We start from the raw sequence: 26894 nt of genomic DNA on the forward strand, positions 1-26894 counted from the left end.
TTTGTTTAGGATGTTCATCTTTCTGGAGAATAACCGTTTGACACCATTCTTGCTATTATGGCTGTAACTGAAGCTATGACGGTGAATCGGGGCCAGATAGTTTTTATTTTTATTGTATTAAAACAAAAAACAAAAACAAGGACATTTCTGAGTTCCAAAACTCTGAAAAAAATGGAAATTAAAACCAGAAAAAAACCCCAGGAAATTTCTAAACTCCAAAACTTCCCCCCAAATTTAGAAATCAATCTAAAAAAATTCAAGAAAAAGGACAAAAGTCTAAAATCTGCAACAAAAAACATTTAATTTTTTTTTTAATTTAGTCTCCCAAATTTCCTAGAAAAAAAGTCGACAATTTTTGAGTTTGGAAAATAAAAATGTCAACGCTTTTTTCTAGAAAATGTCTTTGTGAGGATTTGGGTTTTCATTGTGTGTTTATTTTTGGCTTCTGTTTTTGTGAGTCTCTGTGTTGTCCTGTCAGCCCCTGATTGTTCCCAGGTGTGTCTCGTTCCCTTGATTACCCCGTGTGTATTTAAGTCCAGCTGTTGTCTCTGTCTCTTGTCGGGCCGCAGTCTGTCAGTCACAGTAGAACAGGTTAAGTCCCGTGTCGGCGTCAGCTCCCATTATCAGTCTTAACTCTATTGCTACCGGTGTTCAGCGCTCGCTTTGTTCTCTGCCGTGCTGCCTGTTTACTGGACTGCAGAGCTGTTCATTAAAATTCTTCATAATCATCACAACCTGGGTCTGCCTGCGTTCTGATCGTTCTCATTCACCTCATCACCGCTACTTCTTGGTTTTTTTCCTTACAATTTTTCCAACTTTTGAAACTCAGAAATATTCTTGTTTTTTCTAGATCTAAATCTAATTTTTTTTAATCTACAATGACCCTGATACGCCGTGGTTTTGCGAAGCCTCTGAGGAAAATGATCTTTCAAACATTTAAACATTAATGTGACATTACAGTAATTCACAGAATTGTCTAAATTCAGCGTATTGGGTTTTTAAATAACGTGACAATGAAGGGCGTTCTCATGAGGATTTTCGCTGAATGGAGATAAAACTTTTTACATTTTCTAATCCATCCATTCTCTCTGGCAGTTAATCTATGTTGGGTCAGTAGGAGGGTTGAGTTGGTGCGTTTTGGGAACCTACTGGACAGAAACTAACAGAGCCAGATATTTATTTATCTGACTAAATGTGAGGTGAGAAAATACATTCGCAAACTTCAATAGGTCTCAACCGCTGCTGCACGGATTTATTTATTTAGGTTTTTCAAACCAGCAGTGGAAGGGGAGGAGATGGAGGCGTTTTCATCCAAACCTTGGAGCCGGGTTCCAGTCACCCCTCATTTCTCTCCGACCTCGGTGGCAGCATGTGTGAACCCGAGCCGTGCGCAAACCGCGCATCAGGACTGGCGCAAACCTCCCTCTGAAGTCTGAACAGCTTTTCTTTTGCTCTCACCTATCGCAGGTGTAACTCTTGATCAGGTATCATTGTTAGGGCGCTCTCACATGGATCGGAGCTAAAATTACTCCCGCTTGTAGCTTGTGTAAAATGCGCCCAACGTGAGATCACCGGACGTTTTTCTTCGATTTTAATCTAAAGGTTGAATCGTTGCAAGCATGAAGGTTTTGAGGATTCAATGTTTCCTTCTTTGCGTTTATTACTGCGTACAAGAAGGATTATCGGGGGATTTTAAGACGCATCTTAGGAGGAATTTCCAATTCCAGGTAAGGATATATTTAAATTTTTATGCAACTTTCTGGAACACGCCTAGACTTAGTAAATAAAGGAGTAATTTACATCTGGTATAGGTTGTATAATATTTTTCCTGTGAAGGGTTTCCACCCTGCAGGTTGTTTATGTTTAAGTCCCACCAATGCACAGGATATTTGGTAATGGACTGACACAGCACGGACTTGTGTGCAGAATTAACAGGAGGCAGAGCGTGCAATCCTGTGTACAGTGAGAGCATTTATTTCCAGTTCCACTTCCCCTTCATTCATTCATTCATGAATGGCTAATTCAACCTGTTTTGACATAAGATCTTGACCCAACCCTCATTTGCTCAGATTGGTGGCGCAATTAACCCAGTTTTGACCTAATTCATTGTGCAGTTCAGCATTTCTGTATAGCACTGATTCCCAAAAATGCATAACACTAGATACCTGATGATGTTTTTGTCTGTTCTTTTCCAGAGAACAAAACGTCAAAGCAAACCAGCAAAACCAGTGGTGAGTTTCAACTGAGTCTACTGACACACAACACCAAATCAATCAATCAATCAATCAAATTTTATTTGCATAGCACATTTCAGCATCAAGGCATTTCAAGGTGCTTTACATAATTAAAAACAAAATAAAAACAGCATGTGACATTGAATAAACAGTAAGAAAGAGAGAGAGAGAGAGATTAACCAAGACGTCCAAACTTTAAAAACATAAAGAGACGTTTCTGGTACTTTGAGTCATGCCGCTGTGGCTTTTACCTTCAGTTTGCTTCAGGGCTAACTAATCTTGTCTGTGTAGCACAAACCACAGCGTTCTTAAATACCAGTGAGTTGAAGGCCTGGAGTGGCTGTCCTCCTCCTTCATGTCGCCTCGTAATGGACTCATGTGGCCCACACTAACCAGATCAGGCGCCAACGTCCCATAAGTAAACAAGGGAAGGGCACCAAAGTGATGCATCTCAGACTGGCACAGTTAGTTTAAGATAACAACACTGCTTCCTTTCTTTCTGCTTACTCACATACTAAAATAGCTCCACTAAGACAGAGTTCATACTTGTGTCTAAAATCTGCTTTATTGAGTTGCAACACACTTAAATAGAGGAAGAAAAGCATGGAGGGAAAAAATCTAATTTTAGTACAAGATTGCAAAATTGGGAAAATCTAAGTTGTTTTGCTAAAAACGTCAAGGTAACGGCTCAGTGGTTAAACGAGGGCACCGTCACACATTTTGTTTTAAAGAGTAAACCCACAAGCCACATAATTGCTTTATACTGTTTAAGAAACTGAAAATGCAACTCCGTGTCAAACCTCACCAGCTGCGGGTAATGCTAGGTGCCAAACTTAACATTTCACTTGCAAGATTACCATTACTCCTCAGACTTTTTCAGATTTGGGTACAACCACAAATTTTAATGCATCTTACTGGGATTATGGACCTGAGTCTGACCCAGCACACCTAAATCAAATGTCAGATTGTGGGGTCCTTGACATGCAGTCAGGTTCTATCGAGTTCTGTTTGGCAGAGACACATGGAAGTTGCAGCATTCCTCAATCTAATCATCAACATTTTGCCCAATCATTTTTGCAAAAACCAAAATACTTGCACCTTGTCAGATTTGTTGGAGAGTGTTTGAACATCAACATTTGAGTCTTTCTGCAGACTGGATTTAGGCCTGGACTTTGACCTAAACCATTGCATTGCAGTTCTGGTGACTGGAACTGATGGAAGGTGAACCTCATCACCATTTGTAGTCTCTAACTGTGTTTCTGGCTCTATCCACATGACTTTTTATGGGCTTCTTCTCGGCACCACAAAGGTCAGATTTGTGGAGGAAAAAATGTTTCTCCATGGCATTGTTTGACATCATGGTGTTTAACTGCCATGGCTACTCAGCCTTGTAGTAGCAGCAAAACAATCGAGTCTGCAACCTTGGGTGAATTTCCAGTGTACTGCGAGAGAAATTTGATTAGATAGTGGTACCTGAACAATTGTTTTAAAAAGCACAGAAAGAACTAAATATGGATGTTAATTAACATTAGCAGCCAATGATAGATGCTTGTTTACATGAGTGGTGGCATAAAATTTACGCCATAGCTTCATAGCGTCAAACTGCCACATTAATTACACATGTCACAGACAAAAGTTATCAACTAGGTAAAATTTAAAACTTCAGCAAAGTCCACCCCCCCCCAGGAAGGAATCATTTCCCAATGTCTGAGTATACCAGGCTCCAGTTCTGCTATATTCTTTCCGTTTTCACATTATGGATTAGCCAGTGTTATGTACGACTTTAAAAACGTAGGGTAATATTTTTTATTATCTAAGACTTATAAAGAAAGTTGGTTGTTCTCAGATTTGTTTAGGGGTGTAAGAGTCAAGAGGAATGCAACACTTTTAACATTTTATTTGTTAAAAAGCTAGTTTTCCTTTCACTTTACAATTATTTACTATTTATTGTTGATCTGTTATATAAAGTCCCAAAAAAGTTATAGTTCTGAGATAGAAATATATGTTAAAGCTCACAATACTTTTACAAGACACTAAATGCATCTTTGTTTTCCAAAGACTTTGGCTCAGAATATTGTGTTTACATTCTGATAGATAAAAATCCTCCTTTATTTTAAGTTTTTGTGTTGTCATGCGTGTTCTTTGTGCCACCAGCTGAAGGTCACAGACTACCATGTCAGGTGTTCGGTGGCGTCTCGTTACGCTGTCACAACGATCCAGAGTTCGGTGTGGAACCAGCTGCCCATCACTAAAGAGGCAGCGTTTGAGGTGGACCTGCCCTCATCAGCTTTCATCTCCAACTTTACCATGTAAGAAAACCAAAACAAATTCATTTTATCTGCATGTTTCAGCTCCTACTGTAAGTATTAAAACCCTTCCACAAACACATAAAGGTAGAGCATAAAAATTAAAACATGATTTAAAAAAAACAGAAAATATACAAATATTTAGGAACACTGTAATATTTGAAAAGACATTGGGATATTACACTGGGATTTATTTTATTTTATTTTAACAGTTTATTTTGGTAACTCACTAAGTGAAACACATTACAGAGATTAATTACGCACTAATTGATGTCTTCAAGTTTTGTATTAATTTTGAAGATTTTCCTCTTATAGTTAATGAAAACACGACTTAAGATTTGAATAGAAGAAGTTATCAGATTAGTTGCCGCAGCTGTGCAGATGATATACAGCTCTACGTTATGATGTTACCATGTGACTGTGAACCAGTTCAAGAGCAGAAAAGATGCTTAGAACAAGTCAATATGCCACAGCTCTATTCAGCTAAACAGAAAAAAACTAAAGTTATCTTTAGACCTAAAGAGGAACAATTTGAGTCACAGCTTCAAAAATCATCAATACACATCCACATCAAAAAGTTGGTAATTTCTCATGTATGTTGCTCTAAACAGGCGGGTTTTTAGTCTTGATTTAAAGGAACTCAGTGTTTCAGCTGTTTTGCAGTTTTCTGGAAGTTTCTTCCAGATTTGTGGCTGTTTCTCCATATTTGATTCTGGTTCTGGGGATAGATAACATATTTATGTCACAAAGGGCCCTTTGGTTTCACAAATTGAGCTAAAATTCACATATTTCAAATCTTCATAGCCACTGGGACTAAACTGAGACGGATATCAGAAATGTTCTTGATGACAGCCACAATCCAGAGATAAACGTTTGGATAAATGGCATAAAGAACTTTGATTCCATTACTAAACAGCCTGGCATCTATTCCATTTTAAAATGCTAAATATAAGTAAAACAAACAAGTGGGCTTTGCTGGATTTGGGAGCGGAAGCAGGTCAGGAGGAGGGGAAACCAGAAGCTGAATGAATACCAGGCTTTGTAAATGGAAGTCAGAAAGTTAACAGAGAAAATGACAGAGGTTGGCCCAGTCACCCCTTTTTTCTCCCCACATCGTTTACTGAGGCAGCCTGCCAGTTTTCATACACTTACTCCACACAAGCCTACATCTACTGTATACTACATGCATAGGTGGATGTAGACTTCGCATGTGGAGTCAATATTTTAAGTATGTGTGAGCTTTTTTCTCATATTTTCACACACACAGGACCAAAACAGCCCTATCTCCAGATACCTTGAGGGAAATTAGTGTGGCAGACCATTACGTTGGTTCTTTGGCATTTTTGTGTGTGAAACTAAGAAGTCTGTGTTCTGTGTGATGTTCAGTCATTTCCTCAGCCACTAAGCCAGCCACATGCATAAATACACCCGGCACACACACACTTTCCACTCTCCGCTTATGTGATTTCTGCTCTGTGTCCAATAAGACCCAGTTGATTTTAGTTGCACCTTTTTGCTCATTAGAAATATTCACTTAAAAGACATGACCTTAAAGTGACACCCTGTCACATGACATCATAGATCTTCAGTCTTTTAGAACTGAGAGTATTTATAGATCAACCTGAGAAGATCAAAGTACCTCAAGGTTGTTGTTGTTTTTTTTTCATTTAAAACTCCCAACCCTCATAAGGCATGAACGTTTGCTTTACTAAACAAGTGGCAAAATAAAGTAAATCTCTCTCAAAAATTCACTTCAGTCCACTAAAAGTAACATAATCTGGCTACTGTGCATCACACAAAGAGCTGCTTCTTTCTCCTCTTCCCTCTATCCCACAGTGCCTCCAATGGTAAGGTGTATGTTGCCCAAGTGAAGGAAAGAGCAGCAGCCAGGAAAATTTACGACGCCGCTAAAAAGCAAGGAAAAACAGCCGGACTTGTCGCCACCAAGTTAGTTTTTTTTTTTTTTTTAAACTTCTTGTGAGCAAATAAATTTTCTTTACATCTTTGTTTCGTAGAGCTTCTTAAAAACTACCTGAACTTATTCGTTTTGTCAATGCAGAGAAAGGGAAATCGAGAAGTTTCGTGTAGCAGTGAGCGTCCCGTCGGGAACCCGGATGTCTTTCGTCCTGACCTACGAGGAATTGTTACCTCGTCGACTCGGCCGCTACGAGCTCAGTTTGGGTCTGAGGACCGGGCAGCCGGTGCAGAACCTCACATTGGACGTCAGCATACATGAAAGGACAGGGATCAGTTTCATCAAAGCTCTTCCTCTGAAGACGAGTCGACTGCTGTCGAACTCTGCCCTGGGTAAGACGCCAGGAAGTATAATTTAAAACAGAAAAATCACTGAATACTAGTTTTATATCACTTGGTACGTTGCCAAGTGTCCACTGTGTTTATGAGAATAAATTCCAAAAGTCTGGAAATTCAGACACCATAAAAGATAGGAATTTTGTGTATATATTCCAGGGAATAATAAATATATAATAATGCAATTAATTAACTGACAATCAGCAGCTCTGACCTATTCCAAGGCAAAATGTCAACAGCTTTGACTATAGATCCTTTCCAAAGAATGATTTTAGATATTACATACCTCAATTAGCATGTTAATTGTTAAAGTTCATCAATATGCCTGATGAATCACTGCTTTCCTTCAGGTGACTCCAGCCCTCCTGCCTCCACTCGGGTTGAGCAGAGCGATAATTGTGCTAGAATTTACTACAACCCAACTCTACAGCAGCAAACGAGCGCATCCCCCAAAGGGTTAAATGCAGACTTCATCATTCAGTATGATGTGGAGCTCAAAGACCTCTTGGGTGACGTTCAGGTCAGCTACATCGTTCCACTTCTGGTTTGTCAAAGTCACTTGAATCTCACTAAATCTTTGACTTCTCACACCCGTTAGGTGTATGATGGCTACTTTGTGCATTTCTTTGCACCAAGAGGGCTTCCAGTGGTTCCCAAGGATATTATATTTGTCATAGATGTCAGTGGGTCTATGATAGGCACCAAGATAAAGCAGGTAAAGAGGAGAAAGCATCTGGAAGATGAAATACTTTCTCTAAAATAGCTTTACTTTTCTGTTTTTTCTGCTTAAGACAAAAGTCGGTCAATGACACCATTGATTTCTGTCAGTAGACCAAGCAGGCGATGAATACCATCCTTGGAGACCTTAGAGAAGGAGACCACTTTAACATCATCACCTTCTCAGATAAGGTTCACACTTGGAAGAAAGGTCGAACAGTGCGAGCAACTCGGCAGAACGTGCGAGAGGCCAAAGAGTTTGTGAAGAGAATTAATGCAGAAGGATGTGAGTTGAAATTTGATGCCTTGCATCAAATGTATGTTGTTTTGCCAATAAAACTGATTGTGTTGACTTTACTGTCGCATCAGGGACGAATATCAACGCAGCTCTTCTATCTGCTGCCCAGCTTGTTAACCCGTCATCCTCTGGATTCTCCAGCCGCCCTGCATCCCAGCGGGTTCCCCTGGTTATCTTTCTGACAGATGGGGAAGCGACCACTGGAGTGACATCTGGTGACACCATCCTTAATAACGCCAAGAAGGCATTGGGCTCGGTTACTCTGTTTGGCATTGCCTTTGGCGATGACGCGGACTTCCTTCTCCTAAGACGCCTGGCTTTGGAGAATCGAGGTGTGGCCAGGATGGTGTATGAGGAAGCAGATGCAGCTTTGCAGCTGAAGGGTTTCTATGATGAAGTGGCCAACCCTTTGCTGTCAGACGTCCAGCTTTCCTACATGGACGATCAGGCATTTGACATCACCCATACCCTGTTCCCAAACTACTTCCAAGGCTCGGAGTTAGTTGTGGCAGGAAGGGTAAAACCTGGAATCAAAGACTTAAAGGTGTCAGTCTCAGCAACCGATTCAAAGCATAACATAAGCCTGGAAGATAATGTGCTTATTTCCAGTGCAAAAGAAAATGGGAGTAGAGGTTTTTTAAACTGCTCAGGAGAGTTGGAAGGAGTGTCCAACTTTGTGCGTCGTCTCTGGGCATATTTCACCATCAAAGAGCTACTACTGGGCAAACTCAATGCAACTGACCCTGCAACTCAAAGGTTACTGGCAGACAAAGCCACCAACCTCTCCCTCAAATATAACTTTGTGACCCCAGTCACTTCTTTGGTTGTTGTAAAGCCAGATGCAGATGAAGCAGCTCAGGCATTGACCACTGTGAAACCCACAACTACTGGCACCACCACCACAGCAATAACAACAACAGCAACAACAGCGCGCCCCATCGAAATGTTAACCACTAGAGTTCCCAGAAAGCCCAGCCTTAGGTTAGCCAAACCACACCCACCTCAACAACCTGCAAATAAACAGAAAACTAAGCCTTTGCCAGTGTCCCTGGCTAAAACAAAGGCTCCACCAGCCAAAAAAACAGCCATAAACCCAAGTCCCAGTCCTATCAAAACTGCCCCAGCAACAATCTCTGGAAAAAAACTTGCTGCCTCCCAGGATGATCCTAAAACACCCCTTCATTCTCCAAAGTTATCCACTTCTCTTCTAAATGCTCTAAAAACCGCACAGCCTCCTGCTCCTGGCAAAACAACCACTATCCCAACGACAACAGCTATGCAAACATTGGATACCAGCACTTCACCACACCTCACTTCATCCAGAACCGACCCTGAAGCTGGAACAAGGAGAACCGGTCCTGGGAAAACATCAGGGCCATTTTCAGAGGTGGAGAATCGCACCAAGTCTGGCCCAGATCTTCATCAGTCTGAAACTCCTGCAGCCACACTGCGCTCGCCCACCCCGGCCTCACCGCCAGACGTTGGACACAACAGCTCAACTCTAGACGTTGACACCAATCTGAGCTTTGCCACCCTGGTGTTGGGAACCTTTGCTCCCATGCCCGGTGTTACAGAAGGACCAGGACTGTGGGAAGCAGCCGGACTTCTGGGTAAGTAACACAGTAGCTGCATTTCCATTGACCAAGTCATTGCGTAACTTAACATTTTGATAATAATGGAAACCCGCGGCAATAAAAAAAAAAACTCTTCCATAAAAAGTTTTGGTGTTAGGATAGTTTTTTTGGCCTTATCGAAATTGGTTTATTTTGCAAAACTGCAATGGAAACGCTGATCACAAACCAGATGTTGCCACTGGCGCAAACGTATTCACACGTGAGTTTAATTGCGTTTCTTGTTAAATGGAAACACCACAGTTGGGGAAGTTGTGTTTTTTCGACAATAGCGGACTACTGACAGAGTTTTACAAACATTTGTAATGGAAACGCTGCTACTGTCTGCTATTGTTAATTCAAAATAAATCCTCTCTTTCTCCCCTAGATGTCTCTACCTCCATTCAAAGTGAAGGTACATTTCATTTGCCTCTAATCTATTTAGATTTTATTTTGTTGTTCATCACCTGAGTGTCATTGGCTCCTCCTGTTTTCTTTTATTCAAACGAAATTGGTGTCAAATGTCTATGCTACATTTTGTTTGTTCTGATGTCATTTTAAAGGTGTTACTAAATGTTTCGAGGGGTCATCAAAGGTCAGCCATCCATTTTGTAAATATAGCTGGGCTAGTTGACCTTTGATCACCTCTGGAAACATTTAATATTAATATCTTTAAAATGAGAGCAAACCTTGCACAAATCAATTAGTTTAATTTGAAGAAGGTGGGGAAGCCAACTTCACTCAGGTTTTATAAACCTATTTCTAATTTGGAAAACCTGCTTGTGATCAAGAATTTAACTAATTTCTACTCTTTTCTTTCTGAATAGATCTGAATCTTGTTACAGGTATGGGCAACAACTCTTCATTTTAAAACAAAATCTTTTCACATAAGCAGTAAAAGTGATTATTTTTTGTTTTTCAATGACTCCTTCTATTTGCCAGATTTTGATGCAACATATAATTATGACTACGATATCGGCTACGACACCTGTAAGTTAATTTTTTTTTATTTGGTAAAACAAATTAAACATCTGATGTTTTACGTTGAAAACATTCCTGTGTTTTCTCAGGGGACGACAGCAGTGATTCATTTGGTGAGTATTTCAAAGGAGAGTGTAATCCATAGTAGTGCTGTTCTCTGCAATAGAAATCCTGTCATTGGTTTCAGTGCTTGGGAGTGAGGAGGACTGTCCTTTAGTTGAATGTCTTGTCCTTTTAGAACCTCAATCCAGACTGAACTCTGTGAGACTCTTCTCCTCATCAGGTCAGGATTTATTAATTATTTTACATCTCAAAGTCGTGACGTCTGGCTTTGTTTAGCTGCTGAATTCTCTGTTGCAGTGGATGGAGATCCTCATTTTGTGGTCCAGCTTCCAAAGTTGCACCAGGATCTGTGTTTCACTGTGGACGGCAGAGCCAACGACGTTCTCAGACTTCTGGAGGATCCAGAGCGAGGTAAGCATTCGATTCAATTGCTAACATTTGCTTATTCTAACAATTAATCGAGTAAAAATTTGTAGGTTCTGCAGATTTTTCATTAACCACTTAAGCATATTTTATACACGGTTAGAAATACTTAATAAAAATGCAAAAATTTTAATTTTGTATACACGTTTTATTGTCTAAAATGCATTTGCATAGCATTCCTTTTGTGAACGCTTGATCATTTGAAGCAAAGCCTTCATCTGCAGCTACAAAATACTTCAACATGTATGCAATATCACACTTGTATATATATATTTTGTATATGGTTATTTTTTTTCTGCATGCACCAATATTTAACACTTAGATTGGAGTAGCTGTTGGCATATAAGCAATTTCCCTTTGGGGATCAATAAAGTATTTTCTATTTTACTCTATTTTATGTGGAAAGGCTCATCCCTTTCTCCATTAATAATTAATTACATAATAATTAGACATAAACAGGTGCTTTGTAAGTGTTTTTATATACCTTTTGTTAGAATTTGAACCAGGTAAAGCTAAAACTAGGCCAGTTGAGTTCAGGGTAGAACATATTTATAGATAAAGGCTTTTTTTATTTATTTATTTTTATCTTAAATGCAAAATGCAGACGTACAGAGACATTCTGGGGCTCAAGTGGAAAAAAAAGGCACCTTGTGCATCACACTGAACCACCAGCTTCTTTAGGAATATGAGGGTTTTTTTAAAGGCACTACTTGAATAATATATGTATTTACCTATTTCTGATCAGTCATGTGCTCTCTCGAGTCACACACAATACACTGAAAATAATAAAAAATTTCAGAAGGGCACCTTTTTTTCCAGAGGAAAAGGAACCAGTGCTGTAGCACCTCCTAGTGTCTATTTTGGAGTATACACAGGGTGTGTGTTGCTCTTCCAGGTATCATTGTGGATGGTCACCTGATGGGGGCTCCACCAAAGCCTGGAGCAGAACTCCGTTCCCGAACGTACTTCGACCGGCTCACCATCTCCTTACCGGCTGGCAGTTCGGCTGACATCATGATCACCTTGACGCTGGATGGGGTGGTAGTGGATGGGGAAGGAAGGGAGATCCTCCCCACCAATCAGCAAGGATCTGTGACCAGGCAGGGCATGACTGTAACCGTGGACAACCATCAGAGCTGCTGGATCGAGCTGGCGAAAGGAGTGCGCTTCCTGGTGCTGTTCCATCACTACAAACACCCCAACCACCTGCAGATGGCTCACCTGGGGTTTTACATCACAGATGGAAGGGGGCTGTCAAGGTCGACACAAGGCCTTCTGGGTAAGCAGGAGATCTTAAAATCTTACCTTTTGTCAGGTATGTTGAGTTGCAGAGTCTTTGGTTTTAGTAACGTTATTGCTTCTTGGTGAAAAATAGCTGGTGAGGAACACATCCAGGGTTAAGTTTTAACTTAACATATTTTAAAAAATCATTAACCAATCAATTTTCACTACAAAACCACAAAATCTCACCAAGTATTTTTGGTCAGTACTTGTTGCACTGGCAGATTACTTATAACATGAGAAAAATGTCTTATGAATGAAATTAGGGCCAGGTTAAAGGAAAAAAGAGAAATATGAGAATAAAGTCATATTACCACCTGAATAAAGTCATAATAACATGAGAATAAAGTCATAATATTTAGACTTTATTCAGACTTTATGCAGATTGTCTGCATAAAGTTGCAGTAGTAATACAAGAATAAAGTTGTAGTATTACCAGAACAAAGTCATAATAATGAGAATAAAGTTGTAATAATATGAGAATAATATCATAATATTACAAGAATAAAATTGTAGTATTACCAGACTAAAGTCATAATGTTATGACTTTATTGTGATAATTTTACTTATTTATTTTATTTTTCTTTGCCTGGCCCTAATACTCCACTGAAAAACCTGTGTGAGTTAAGAAAATGAAAACGTAACATGATGAAGAAGCTGATGGAGACTAAATTAACAAGGACTTTTTTATTTGCTTGTCTTTTGTCAACCAGTTTGCTAGAACTACAAATCCAAGGACATATACGCCACTGGCACAAAAACATTGAAATTCTGAGCATTTGTAAGATTGTAATAGGTCTAAAAGTAACATTTATTAAAGTTATGACTTTTTAAGACTTTGAAGAAACGCTCTGTGTTTATTTCACTGTTACTTAAAACCTTAAATTATAATTTCATGGTGAGGAAATGTAGTTAAAGTTAATTATTGCTCCTCTTTATCTGCCTGCAGGCCAGTTTCAGCACTCTGACATGACTGTAACCGTGACAACCGATCGTCACCCCAAAAACAAAGACAGGGTTCAAGCGAGGGGAATCCTGAGGTGGGCAGCACAGCAGATGGATGTGACTTTACAGGACAAGACGGTGAAAGACTCGGTGCAAAAGCGCCACCTGGGCAAATGCTGGGTGGTTCCCAAGGCGGAGATCGAGAGACTGCTGAGTCACTCCTATGAGAGTTACGTGGTGAACAATATGTAACCCGAGCCGAGTCCACTCCACCTGTTGCTGGCCCTCAGCACGGCTCAGGTACCAGGACCCACACAAAGGACGAAGCTGACTGGGAGTCCGCTGGATAAAAACGACAGACAGAGGCGGTTGTGAAACAGGAAGGGCTGGGTGGCGCAGCTTGGAGGCAGAAAGGAGAAGTTAGGAAAATAATAGTTAAAATCTACAGTTACTCAAATACAGAACTGAACAGAGGCTCTTTATCTCTCCCTGGATTCACTTTGTGTCTGTAACAGAGACTCGATGTGCTTCTGGTCGCTTGGCAACAACAGATCATCTATTTATGGTGCCGCTTTGAAAGTTATTTATTGGAATGATCTTATATGTCGTTCTTTATAATGGCACAATAGGTCTATTGCAGATAGAAAAAACAAAGTACATTTCTGATTAAAAAAGTTTCTAGTTGATAATGAGTTTGAAAAGTTGTAAATTTGCTAGAAAAAAATAATGTTTGATTAATCAGATGTTTTTGTGAAAAAAAGAGTTTCAAGTCAAAAAATGTGCTAAAAAAAGTCTGAAATTTTCTACAAAACAAAAGGAAATTTCTGAATTTGTAAAGTTGGAAATTTGCTAAAAGTCCCGAAATTTTGAGAAAAAAAAGTTTTAAGTCAAAAATATGCTACAAAAACTCAGAAATTTCCACTTTTGAAACTCAGAAAAATTCCAGGTCAAAAAGTTTTTGATTTTTTAAATTCTGATCTTTTCCTGTTTTTTTTATATATCAAGAACATTTCTGAGATTAATCTCTCAAAATTTTGTAGTTTTTTTTTCTAGCAATTTTTCTACTTTTCCAAAATAAATTTCCTTTTTAGAAAAGATTTTTGAGTTTAATCTTAAAATTTTAGGGGTTTTTTTTGTCAGAAATTTACTCTTTTTTTATCCTACAGTGGTCCTAATTCGCTACAGTATTCCTTTCTGTCTAAATCATGTGTAATTTTAAAAAAGCATCACTCCTTAAGCTGTTCAGTCCAAGTGTATAAGGTTTTGTATGTATGTGAAATTATATTATTCCTAGAAAATGAAAAAGAAATCCAAGGCACTTTTTCCAGGTTTGCCATGTGCTTTTTATTTTTCTATCATTTCATTTCATAGTTTAATTGGTTTTATTTGTTACACAAGACATTAGGTATTGTTCACATACTAGTGATCAAACAAGGACAGTAAGTTTTCTACTACTCAGCCTGGACTATTTCTTTTGTCAATTTTCGAGGGATGTTGTTGATAGTGGTTTTCAAAGGCCATACTGGATGAAAATAAAAACAGCAACACCACACAAGGCTTCTGTTCTCAGTAAATAAAAAAGGAGAGGATGGTGAGGAGAGAGAGAGGGAACAACAGGTAAACAATATTCCAGTTTTCTTCAGGTGACGTTTCACACATGAAGCCGAACGGTGCACAGTGTGAATTCAAGGCTGAGGTTGATTTTTCCTTCCACCAAAACATGTCAGAGGAACGCTAACGACGTAACATTAAATCATGGAATGATCACGTAATAAGGTAAACATAACATATGACACAGCAAATAAACAAATTAGAGCAACAAAATTTTAAAATGAGTCAGCATTTGACGTCAGCAAGAATTTAAATAAATAGATTGTAAGGATAAGACACAGACATGAGATTAGTTTGGAGTTGGTAGAGGGTTGGTGGTGGCGGTAAAATGAGATGAAGCCGCTTTTCTAGCAAATGACAGCAGCAGCCTGTCTGTTTTCTCTTAGTTGTATGATAAAACCCTTAAACTGGTATGAAACAAAACAATTTCCCTTCAGCTCTGCACTCTCTGCTGATGTGAACTTTAATCGTCGCCAATAACAGAAAAGTCCAATTTTGGCACAAGACTGACCTGCAAACAACGTTCTGAGTTAAAACAAAGCAGTCGATTTTTCTGATGGTGTCCATGCGTCGGAGACGGACCGGACGTTAAGGCTAAATAAAAGCAACTCGGTTCGTTCAGAATGGGTCGCACGTGTGACTGCGTCTACGCTACAAAGTCCTCCTTCCACCTCATATCTAGAAAGGGAACAACGTCAAACACAAGGGATCAAACAAACAACCGAGACAAGACGGGGTGGTTCCACCGAGAGCTGAAATTTCAGTCTTCATCTTCAAAACCCCGCAAAGGAACCCAACAACATTCCCAACATTCAGTCTTTCCTTCATGCCACATTCCAATCTATTCCTATTTCACTTCTTCGAAGGCCATTCCCCCAAAAAAGATTCACAAACCAACGTCTGGTCTTTGTTTTCCACGAATTCCCTTTTTTTTTTAAGTTCGACTTGAAGACCACAGTTTCTACCACTGCTCTGTAAACTTCATAACTTCAGCCAGTGAAATGTGCACCCATTATATAGAAATAAACTCTTTAATAATTTAACAAGTTAGAAAGTAAACTATTCAGTTTCAAAACTGTTGTTACATAACTCAGACAAAGAAAAGTGTTTATTTTATTTTATTTTTTTATGTAGAGGGGTTGGAGGGCGACAGGTATAGCCACTGATTAACTTGCCTGCTTGCACTGAGAACACAACAGCGTTGCAAAAGTGAGCACTAACAGTTGACAGAACAGCCCATTTATATGCCTGTTTGATCACATTTAAGTTTTCGCCAAAAAAGGAGCGGCGTCTGTTTGAAGTCACGCAGGTAAAAGACGGGGAGTGAAAGCAGGGTTGATGGGAGCGGTCCGGTCCTTAAACCGCTGAGTTGATCCAGTCTATGTACAATAACTACTGTGTAAAAGATGCATGCATGCCAACTGGAGGTGACCCTGCGAGAGGATTTTACGTTAAGCTCAGACCTGCCGAACAGCAAAAGCCTGATATGAGAATGACGGACAAAAACGGACTGAAATGTTCTGAAAATCTGTAACAAGTCAAAAACTCACCCCTAACGATGAAGCTAAAGTTATGGTTATACTGTATATTTCACAACTGAAAGAAAGACCTAGTCAACCCTGCTTTTCTGTGTCAGAGGAAGGGAGTGTTTGAAAAGCATGTATGTGTTTTCTTTTGTGAGCGAATTTCATTGAGAGTGGAGAGAGGGAGGAAGAGAAAAGAAAAGGAGGCAGACGCCGTCTCTCGGCTCCTTTTCCGCCTTCGCTTCTTTTTTCTGCTCCCAGAAACCCCTCAGACCGCCCTCACTGCTCGTCCTCCCCAAACACATCGTTCTGTTTGCGCTTCATGTTCTCAAAGTCAAAGTCGGTCCCGGTCATGCGCTTGTAGATGTCCTTGATGTCGTTGCAAGTGGTCTCGAAGTGAGTCGTGGCATCGTAGGACCTCGAGGCGAAGACCTGGAAGAAAGCAGTGAGAATCGACGACAATTTATGTATCATTTTATCTCTGATTTTCAAAAATGGTTGTGAATTTTATTTTATTTTTTTTACAAATTTATGACAGCATTTCTTCTAAATTTCAAATAAAAATATTGTACTTTTGAGGATTTTAAGGTAGAAAGTGACAATGCAGCAAAATACAGTGCTTTACCTTATAATACAAAAAAATCTGTTTCGACAAAGTAGTCATTGCTAGAGTTGGGCAGTAACTGGTTGCATTTACTTCAGTTGGGTTGCTAGGTAACGGCCTGGGTTTTGCTGGGGTTGCTAGGTAACGGGCAGTGCCCACTGTGGGGGCCTCAGAAACTGCATAGAAAGAATTTAATATGTATATGTACTAAAAAAATTAATAAATGAGCCCTATGAAAGAAAACATGATGGTTAAAAAGAAAATCACATTGCCCAATTACACATTTATATATAAATATATATATATATGACACTACTTGATATTTTACAAAACCATGCTTTATTTGTTCACATTTAGACCTGCATAAAGAGTGTTTGTAGACACACTAACACATCAAAAACATTAAAAAACAATGCTTAAGCAGCTTAAGCTAATGAACTGGTGCTAACGCAGCACTAGCTTAGCACTAAGACTGAGGCAGCAGATGTTTGGAGCTGAAAGCAGTTTTGAAAAAATGCAGGTGTCTAAGAAGCAGTTCGTTTTTTTTTTTTTGCATTTTTACTTTCACTTTTGAAATCATTTGCATGATAAAATATTAGAAAAAATATTTTTTCTGAGCACTGTGCGAGCTGAGCACACTGCTCAGCTAGCAGTGGAAATACATTATGCAGTTGCAGAAGTCTGCAATGCAAAATATCTGATCCCTGGAAGTTTAAAAGTGACCTATTGTGTTTCATTGAAGAGGTCTGCGTGATGTACAAAACATGTTCATTCAATCTTTTTTTTCACAAAATAATTTTTCGACAATGAGATGGACAATTATGCAATCATAGATCTTTGAAAAGCATTAGTAGAGCCTCCAGCACAACCAACAAGAATGCAACAAGTAGCTTCTGAATGATAAGCCAACAACAGAACACTCGTCTTTTCCAGTAGCCATTGTACGGCGCATAAGAGTGGTAAAAGCAGCTAACTGGAAGTGCTGGCAGTCTGTTTGGGGTTGCTAGGTAATGGGATGGGTTCCGCTGAGGTTGCTAGGTAATGGACAGTGCTTGCTGATTTGTGACGTTACATTCCAAAGGTTTTTGAAACGGATCATTTTCCAGACACCAAAAAACATTAACTTTTAGAAGCCGCAGAAACCAAAATGGAAGTACAAAAATGTGCAAAATGTGAAATTTACATGATACATCCAATTTCACAATGTGAATTCAAAGAGAATATTCACCAGGACATGAATGTAATGTAATAGTTTGAAGCTGAGCACATGAATGTTGAAAGATTTCACAACAAAGATCTTTTGTTTTATTAGCATATTAACCAAAAACTACACATAAGAGGGAAATAATCTTACCTGGCTCTCAGTGCCGTCGTCTGTGGGCTCATAAAGGTCACTAATAGCCACAAACCTGAGGAAAAAGAAACAGTAAATACTATATTTTTGCTAATTATCAAAACATTTCCTACAGATGCTGGGTTGTTAAAGCATAAAAGCACGAAGTGTCAACAGATGGCACGGACTTTTGATCGATGGGCTCCAGGAGCTCCAAGGCCGGTTCGATCTCAGCCTCGGGTTCGCTGGTCTCCACTGTGGTGCTGACGATGGCTATGTACTTCCCCTGGGCCGCCACGTTGTGAGCGTAAGAGATCATGCAGACGTAGATGTCTGGTCAATAAAAACAAAAAAGTCAATCAGAATCCCTTCAGACCTGGTTTAGATCATTTGTCCACTTAAACATTCAGACTTTTTTAACAAAGGTGCCTCCATTTTGGCTGATTACATGGAGTATAGCTTGAAATAAGTTTTATCACATTTTGTGTCAATTATTATATAATGCGGTTTTACTGATGTTTAAATAAATTTTAAAACATTACATAATGCAACATTACAGATTTTTAACTGTATTTTTAAGATGACTGAAAAGAATCTACCTCTGGTAAATATGTGCCGTTTAATCAAACGTAATCAGATCCTGCAGTTGTAATTCAGTAATGCTCACCAGAGTTGCGGTTGACCTGATTCTGAGGGATGATGATCTGGCAGGAGTTGGCGTCGTTGGTGTTCTTGATGGGGTGGCTCAGGATGCAGATGACCCGGATCACCTGACCCGCCTTACGGACACGGTCCGGGATGTAGCTGGGGTCACAGATGAGCTGCTTGCACCGAGCCACCTGCAGACAGCAGGAGAGAAATGCATACATCACGTTTAAAGACACTTATAGTTATTACATAAATAATAACATACCCCCGCTGTCATACCTCGCCTTCTGACTTCACTCCAATCACTTTGCCACCCTCCATTACGATGTCATCTACAGGCTTGTTCAGCATGTAGGTTCCTCCGTAGATTGCGCTCAGCCTAACAGACGAATTAAATCAAATTAAATTGAGTTTTTTTTCACCTTTACTGTTTTTACAGACATAAATTCAAACAATTAATTCTTATGTTACTGCAGAAGCAAAAAATTAAGTTAACTGTTTTCAACAAACTTATATACCACTGGTTTTCTATAGGATTGAAAAGGACTAAGCTGTTCAGATATGAAATCTGATTCTTTTTTTAGGTAACCAATTCTGTGGTTACCTAGAAAGTTAAAGAAACTATTTTCAGTATTTTCAGTAAGAACAAAGTTTTCAGAACTGCTGAATTAGAAAAAAACTGTCCCATTGTATCAAATATCCTCTGCTGTATCTAACAGTGGATCTTGTGTACTTTCCGCACATTTATTTTTTTCTAGAGCATTTGTATTTCAATCTCTGTACTCCCACCAGCCCTGTTTAATCTGCTTCTTTCAAACTCCAGTCCGTTTGCCTGAAAAGTCCGGTTCATTTGGGGAGGTGTGAATGAGCAATCGACCTTTGGTTGGGACCAAAAATGTGAACTCTAGTTTGCCTAAAAACCTTGGTCTCGGTTCAGTTGGCGCAGTTTGAATGTGTTTGTAAACACGAAAGCAGGAAGTGGACAGCAGCGCACGGCATTCTGGGTAAATACAACAAAAACAAACATGCAAGTCTATCGCTAGCGGGAGAATTCACTCATAGTGTTTTTACCAGCGACAAAAGAGAAATCCTCCAACCAGTAAAATCGTTTATCCAGTTTTGTTGACATTTTGTGAAGGAGGAAGTTGTGTTCATTTTGTTTTTCTGAGGTTTTCACGTTGTTTCCTTCAGTAATTCTTGGTGCAGCGCCACCACTGGCGAGGAGGGGAACAGTAATTGTGCAACTGGTGATATGTTAAAAATCACTTCTTTACATAGAAATGTTTCTTTCCCGAATAAATGTACTCAAACTAAAGGTTTGATTTTAAGGGTGAAATTATGCAATAAAAGAGGAACAAGCTTTTTTCTCCTTTGTACAGAAAGTTTGAATAAACAATGAGAAATAATTTAAAAACCTGGCAAATCCCTGCGGCAGCTCCCCCAGACCGTACAGCGGGTAGAGGTAGGGGCTCTTTCCATAACGTGCCAGAGATTCGCTGTACAGTTTGATACGATTGATCGTCTCCAAACAGGGAACGTCAAGATAGCTGGATCCAGATACAAAACAATCAAGTAAATCTTTACATTAAATTCATGAAATATTTGTAATTTTTTTCAAATTTCTTTTTTCCCACTCTTACTCATCTGTCCGGTAGAGGGCCAGGGCGTGGCCAGTGAAGTCGATGACGTCCTGGCCCAGGTCAAACTTCTTGTAGACGTCCCTCATGGTGGTGGTTTTAGGGTCAACCCCCTCAAAGGTCTTGGGGTCGTTCTCGTCAAAATTGGCCACAAAGACCAAAAACTTCCGAAACCTTCTCTTCTCGAACATTCCCATCAGATCTAGACGTTAAAATAAGACGATTCATCTCAAAATGTACCAAGAAGCTGTTACAAACGAGAGCAGCTCTTTGTGAATTTGTATCCGAGGAGTTTTGTGGGTCTTACTGGAAGCCAGTGCCTCTGTCTCGGTTGACGGCACCTTGTAGATTTTTCCTCCTTTGTAGACGAAGCTTCCCTCCACCACTTTAAAGTCCAGGTACCGAGTCACTTCTGTGTATAGCAGCATCTTCACAAGCTGACCTAAAATACACACACTCGTTCTTTGAATCTTTCACTGCAAAAACACAAAATTTTACGAAAGTATTTTTGGCTTAATTTCAACTGCAAATATTTCAGTACACTTGAAATATTTTTTCAGCATTAATTCCTTAATATTTATTAAAAAGTGTTACTTCTACTGGTAGATTATTTCACTTGAAATATGAGAGAAATATATTGTTTTAAGTAAAAATAATATTCTTTTAGTACTTTTTTAAAATTAATTTTTAAGGAATTATTTAATCAAATCTAATTCCAATATCTTCCTGAAATGTTACTTTTGACCTACTTATCACTTATTTCAAGTGCATTAAAAAGCTAGACTAAAAATACTTGGTAATATTTTATTACCATCTCATTTTATCTTACGTTTTTGATATTTAAGTTTCTACATTGACCTTGAAACGAATATTATCCCTGGGAAAACAGGAAGCCTCACCGTATTTTAATGAGACTTTAAGCAGAACAACCAACACAAAACACCACATGATTTTGAAACAGGAAGTAGGAGAAGAATGGTTTTCAAATGGATCAAAGAGCTGAAACTGTGACATGAACAGGCCTGTCGCAATAAGCAATAAATCAATTAATCACATGATAAATTAAAAGAAGATCAATAATTTCCATTAGCATGATTTATTGTTTTTGTCTTTCTACCAAAACCTGGATGATAAAAGTCTTCAGTCTGGTGCTTTGGTCTCAACTAACCCATTTTTTGAAGGGTGATTTTGTTTACAGACACTTCATAACTAATTGTTGTTTGAGTTGTTTTCTTTATTTACTTTCCATATTTAAAATGTTTTTCAGTTCCAGTGTTAAGTGCTCATTAAAATTTAAAATTTATTGATGTTTCAGATTCTATTCTTGCATTATTGTGCCATTACTATTATATTACATGAAAATGGCCTCAAAATAACAACATTGTTGTTTATTTTAATAACTTCTGGGATAATTTATTGTCCAGGAAACCTTATTAATGTGACAGGCCTGCATTCATGATCCATCTTTCATTACAGTTACAGTTGGAAGTATTTTTGGGGGTCTTTACCAACTTTAAACATATTTTCACCATAACTCGGTGTCAGGAAAATTGGATGGAGAACATCTGTGCACATCAAATTTCACATTCGTAATTGGATTTCAGTCTGGACTTTGACTGGACCGTTCAAATATATGAACACTTAACCATTACTGTGCTTCTTTCTGTTGGAAATCCCAATAAGAAGATAAAGTTTGTGGCTGTGACGTGACAAAAAGCGGGAAAGTTTAATGCAGTTTATTTAAGCTGATACTGACCATTAGCCATGAGAAACTTGGGGATGAGATCAACGTTCCAGTCCCTTCCTCTGCCCATCGACTCCGGTGGGCTATCGGGGAGAGTAAAGCGCTTGTAAAGCTGCAGGACATGAAAGAGAAAAAGCAAATTAAATCAGCTCTTATGAATTAACAAAAATGTGATAAACTAATTCTTTAAATATGATTTGTTGTCCACCGTACCTCTTCCAGCGGTGTAATGGAAGAGCTTTCCCCACCGTAGTAAGGGTTCCTGTCCATGTGCAGAACCTTCTTCCCATTCACAGACATGATCCCAGACAGAATGCATTCCTGCATGAAACATTTAAACACCCAGAAAACACTCAGAAAACAAACAACCAGAGATCAACTAACAAAAGCTAACAGTACACCACCACAACCAGAACACAACTGCTGCACTGTTACTGCAAACTTCTATAAAAAATGCATTTTGATGTTCAATATTAAAAATAAATCCTAGAATTTGTCTTCAAACGAGCAAAAACAATGATGATAACCATAAAGAGTACTAATCATTTCACCCCAACATAAATGTTTCAGTCTAAATCTTTACATCCAAAAAGGAGCTGAGTGTCACGGGACGCCTCACACTAACCACAAATTATTTCAAACACAGCACAAGAAATTTCTATATTCTGTAAAGAAATGTGATCAGAGTTGATCCAAAGTATAAAATAACTTTGTAATTGTTTAGTCACCCTGCTGGCACAGGGCACGTTTATAAAAGGACTTGTTGAATGTATATTTAGTTATTTTATTGTTACTTTACACAATTCTACTGTGTTTCATAACCTCTGTAAAAAAAATTTTGTTGATCAATAACTAATAATCTAATCTTTAAACGTCACCCCTCTTCTCTGACTCTCCAGCATTTGTAATAATTTCAGTCGGTTCAATTGGAAAAACAGCTGCAAATGAAGTTCTGCTAGGAGCTTCATTTGCTCCTAGCAGTGTTTGAGCTACTTGCTATCTGGTAATGATAAATATATATAAATAAATCTTTAAAAAATATTCGTCCATCGATCTTTTATACAAACTCAATCAAATTATTTCATTTTTGATCATTTCAAACCTCAAAATGGTCAAAAAGTTGAAAATGTTACATATATACAAGCAAAATATATGTTAAGTACATAGGGAAGTAAGTATTATTATTATTATTATTATTATTATTATTATTATTATTATTATTATAACTACTAAATAACTAAAAATGTCACTCGCCATGGATTTGTTACAGGTAAAATATAATGGATCTTTGAATTATTTATGCTATAAATTATTTAATAAATGAGTATTTTTTACTTAAGGTTAGAGGATTTTACATAAAATCATGAATAAATTTTATCATTTCCAGATGCAAAATGGTCAAAAATCAAAGCAGAAACTTTTACATGGATATGTGCAAAATAATAAGTGAATAGAAAAATAACTTTTATTATTATTGAAAATAACTATAAGTAAATTAAAAAACCAACAATGTAAAAAGATATATTGGGTCTTTGGATCATGTATGTTATAAATAACTAAGGAAAGGGATATTTTTTACTTAAATTTAAAGGACTTTACATAAAATAAATGAAATTATGGACAACTCTGACCGTATTAGAAAAAAACTGTTTCTTCAGTCAGAGGCTTCTTCAAATTCACTGTAATACAGACTGCTACAGGAGAACCATCACTATCAATAAATAACTATTTGAAATTTTTGAACTAATGAGTTACAAACACATTAAATTGAATTTGAAGGTTATCATGGCTATAGAAAGTTAATATTAATATTAATAATAACTTGTTTAATTATGTTTTAGATACCGTGCTTATTAAGTGAATTATCTCTAATCACATCTTATTAAATTGTTTTTTAATATAGTTTTTATTTTCTTTATTAAACGCATTGTTATTATTATTTTAGATAATATATAAATAAATGTTAGAGAGGCGTGTGACACATTAAACCTATCTAAATATAGCTGCAAATACAAACATGATGGATATGAAGCGATCACATCTTCCTGGCCGGCGTGTTTCTGTCGCAGTGCGTGTTTAGGGAAAGTAAAGCCGTGAATAAAAAGCTGTGCCATAAGGCCTGCGCCAACCCCAGGATGGAGGCCTGTCTATGCAAAGAGAACCATGACACACTGAAGGGTTACGCCTAAAAGATGCTACAGGGCGTAACACAACACTGAGCACAGTCTGCAGCCGAAATAATAAGAAAAAAATATTTTAAAAAATCACCCAGCTGACTCTGAGATCTGCGTGCTTCTTGGTGACAGACGAGGAGCTCAGTTGTAGTTTTATTTAGCGATATTTCTAATGCGCAAATCCAAACACAATTATCTGATGTCACAGCGCACAATTGCAGCTGAGGCTTTCACTCCAGAAACGATAGCAGGCCTTATCTCTGTCTCTGTGTGTGGAGGGGGGAAATCATTTAAAAAGTTCACAAACTCTGTGTTTATTTGTCTCTACTCACTGTGAGTCCGGTGCCCAAAACGATCACATCATATTCCTCATCCATGTTGTATCACCGCCTCTCCCGTCTCGCCCTCTTTTTTTCAGCCTTGGGAAATGAAAGGGTGCTGAAGGAAATAATGCCAGTGGGTCCACAAAAGAAGCTGAGAAATAAAATTCCTGTGTTTTCTCTCAGGCGTGGCTGCTTTAAAAGGCTCTTCAGCGGTGCGTGTTATTTATTAATCATTGGACATTAATGATCAATGGGGAATACAGCCCACACTGTCACCGGCGGAGACGACCAAAGATGGCCCTGTCCGTGGAGCGATAGAGAACAATGTCACTGCGCGTCGGGAAATAGTGCGCATCCTCCTCTCTCTCCCATCTTCCCATAGACGTAGCGAAGCAGAGACGATGCGTCAGCGCGTCCGCCATATTGTGAGTGGAACGTTCGCCTTGGAAAGCAACATTTACGTTTCAAATGATTTTGCTGAATTAATTTCTGTACAATATATGTTCTGTGTAGTCCAAATGTTAATTAAACAATGCTGCAAAAAATATATGAAGAATCATTAAATTGTATGTTTTTCTTATCACTTTTATTTACTGTTCAATAATTATTACATTAATTTCACATAAATGTTGCCTCACAACTTCTGATTTTAGTTGGTAACTAGATCCATTCAGAGTTGGGTAGAAACTAGTTACATTTACTTGAGCAACATTTTTGAAAAAAGTATTTTTACTATGCTGTACTTTGTACTTTTACTTGAGTAAGTTTATTAGTATACTCTTAACTGAGTCAAATTTCTACCCAGAATGAAACTGTTTTAACAAAAAATTCACCAAACACACACATGCAAGTTTTATTAGAGTTTCAAAAGTTTTTTTATTGAAAGAAACTGATTTGGAATTTTTTTTTTCTTTTGCCTGATTTTATTTTTTCGTCTTTTATATGAATTATCGTTAATAAAATACTAAAATTTCCACGTAAATGTATGTCCACCTCTGGTTCTGTATTAGAATATTTTTTATCAAGTAATATATTATGACTTTTTAAATCTGATGTGAAATATCTCACCAAATAATTTTTTTTTACCACAATTGCCCCTTTTAATAAGAAAATATGTAATATGTAAAATATGTAATATTTTTTCCATTTTTTCCTAATCTTTGCTACAACTTTTAAGGCCCTCCTTATCCCCCAGGCAGCATGAGGGCCCTCACTTTGAAAAACACTGAATTAGATCATATACTTGTATATATAGATAATACAGATGTGAACCACCTAGTATTGTTTTGTATATAAAATGACACATCCAATATGGCGGAGACGTTGCTGTACTATCCGGATGCTTAATGCGGCGTCTACCTTTCTATGCCTATGCTTCGTCCCACCTAACAACACAATGGGGCCAGAGTGAAACCCCACTTTGAGTTGACTTCTTTACACCTAAAGTTTAGTTCAACATTTCTGTTCAGATTTTACCAGTTTATCCTGGGAGCAAATCTGGTTTCTTAGTATTTGCCATCCTTCCTTCCCAGTTGTAGGTGCAGCGTTGCCTGCGTGGATGCACGCAGTGGTATCCCTCCGCCGCCACAGCTGGGTGGATGGGAGTTGGTTTTTCAGACTGAAAACACGTTGGGCTTTATAAATATAACAAAAGGCACACTATAAATATAGTTTTACTTGTATATGCAGTTACTTTCTTTGTATTATTTGTTTTCAGAGTTTTATATCGCTATGTGTGAACATGTAGGCATATAAAAGCTGTGGTGGTAAAATGTCATGATTTTACGTAGTGTCAGCACCATGGACAGCTGCCAGGTGAACCCTCACTTTTTAGTCAGCGCATTTTAAACACATTTTCAAGCGTTATTAAGAACAATAGCAGGTGTTTTATTACACATTGCAACATTAAGAGATATTTTTAACATTGAGCCAGGCGGGAAGGGAGCTAAAATGTTCAGCACTGCCATGTTGGGTAAATTAAAACCTTTCTTAAGCTTTAATTTAAACTAAAACAGCACAAAATGGTAAGGGCTGCAGCCTTCCGCCGCACTGGGAGTGAGTGTTGAGCTGCTCCGGTTGAATGAAAGAAGCAGGAAGTTCTTTGGATCCGCGCACATGACCGTCAGCTG

General features: G+C 38.3%; 2 protein-coding genes across 3 annotated transcripts; one reads left to right on the plus strand and one right to left on the minus strand.

Moving 5' to 3' along the window:
- Nucleotides 1–18: 18 nt before the first annotated feature.
- itih6 (inter-alpha-trypsin inhibitor heavy chain family member 6) lies at nt 19–14723 on the plus strand. Of its 2 annotated transcripts, none has more exons than XM_015003393.2 (17): nt 19–1727; nt 2196–2231; nt 4389–4543; nt 6377–6487; nt 6600–6847; nt 7201–7370; nt 7449–7565; nt 7682–7853; nt 7937–9475; nt 9864–9890; nt 10303–10320; nt 10418–10465; nt 10546–10569; nt 10644–10739; nt 10817–10930; nt 11838–12221; nt 13173–14723. In XM_015003393.2, exons 1-17 carry the CDS (start codon nt 1620–1622, stop codon nt 13418–13420), a joined length of 3615 nt encoding a protein of 1204 aa, XP_014858879.2. In that variant the 5' UTR covers nt 19–1619; the 3' UTR covers nt 13421–14723. The 2 variants fall into 2 exon arrangements, with proteins under 2 accessions (XP_014858879.2, XP_087863255.1); XM_088007129.1 differs by having other exon boundaries at nt 10695–10739.
- On the minus strand, nt 14488–25093 carry gdi1 (GDP dissociation inhibitor 1). Its single transcript, XM_015003376.2, has 11 exons — nt 24775–25093; nt 22482–22589; nt 22281–22380; nt 20832–20966; nt 20528–20726; nt 20303–20434; nt 19167–19266; nt 18907–19078; nt 18428–18572; nt 18261–18315; nt 14488–16734 (listed from the first exon to the last, which is right to left on the minus strand). The coding sequence occupies exons 1-11, from the start codon at nt 24817–24819 to the stop codon at nt 16582–16584; spliced, it is 1344 nt and encodes a 447-aa protein (XP_014858862.1). The 5' UTR covers nt 24820–25093; the 3' UTR covers nt 14488–16581.
- Between the last annotated feature and the right edge of the window lie 1801 nt (nt 25094–26894).

This window comes from Poecilia mexicana, unplaced genomic scaffold (genome assembly GCF_051168715.1).
Source record: "Poecilia mexicana isolate PSO_F unplaced genomic scaffold, ASM5116871v1 scaffold_7, whole genome shotgun sequence".
NCBI lineage: Eukaryota > Metazoa > Chordata > Actinopteri > Cyprinodontiformes > Poeciliidae > Poecilia > Poecilia mexicana.

Bases quoted from the DNA above. Each gene is read 5' to 3' on its own strand.
- gdi1 (XM_015003376.2), bottom strand. From the start codon at position 24,819: ATGGATGAGGAATATGATGTGATCGTTTTGGGCACCGGACTCACA. The intron at 20,967-22,280 runs GTCAGTATCAGC...TGTGTATTTTAG, and splicing joins CAAGTTTCTCATGGCTAATG to GTCAGCTTGTGAAGATGCTG. The intron at 19,267-20,302 runs GTTTTTAAATTA...TTCGTCTGTTAG, and splicing joins CTGCCGCAGGGATTTGCCAG to GCTGAGCGCAATCTACGGAG.
- itih6 (XM_015003393.2), top strand. From the start codon at position 1,620: ATGAAGGTTTTGAGGATTCAATGTTTCCTTCTTTGCGTTTATTACTGC. The intron at 6,488-6,599 runs GTTAGTTTTTTT...TTGTCAATGCAG, and splicing joins GCCGGACTTGTCGCCACCAA to AGAAAGGGAAATCGAGAAGT. The intron at 12,222-13,172 runs GTAAGCAGGAGA...ATCTGCCTGCAG, and splicing joins GTCGACACAAGGCCTTCTGG to GCCAGTTTCAGCACTCTGAC.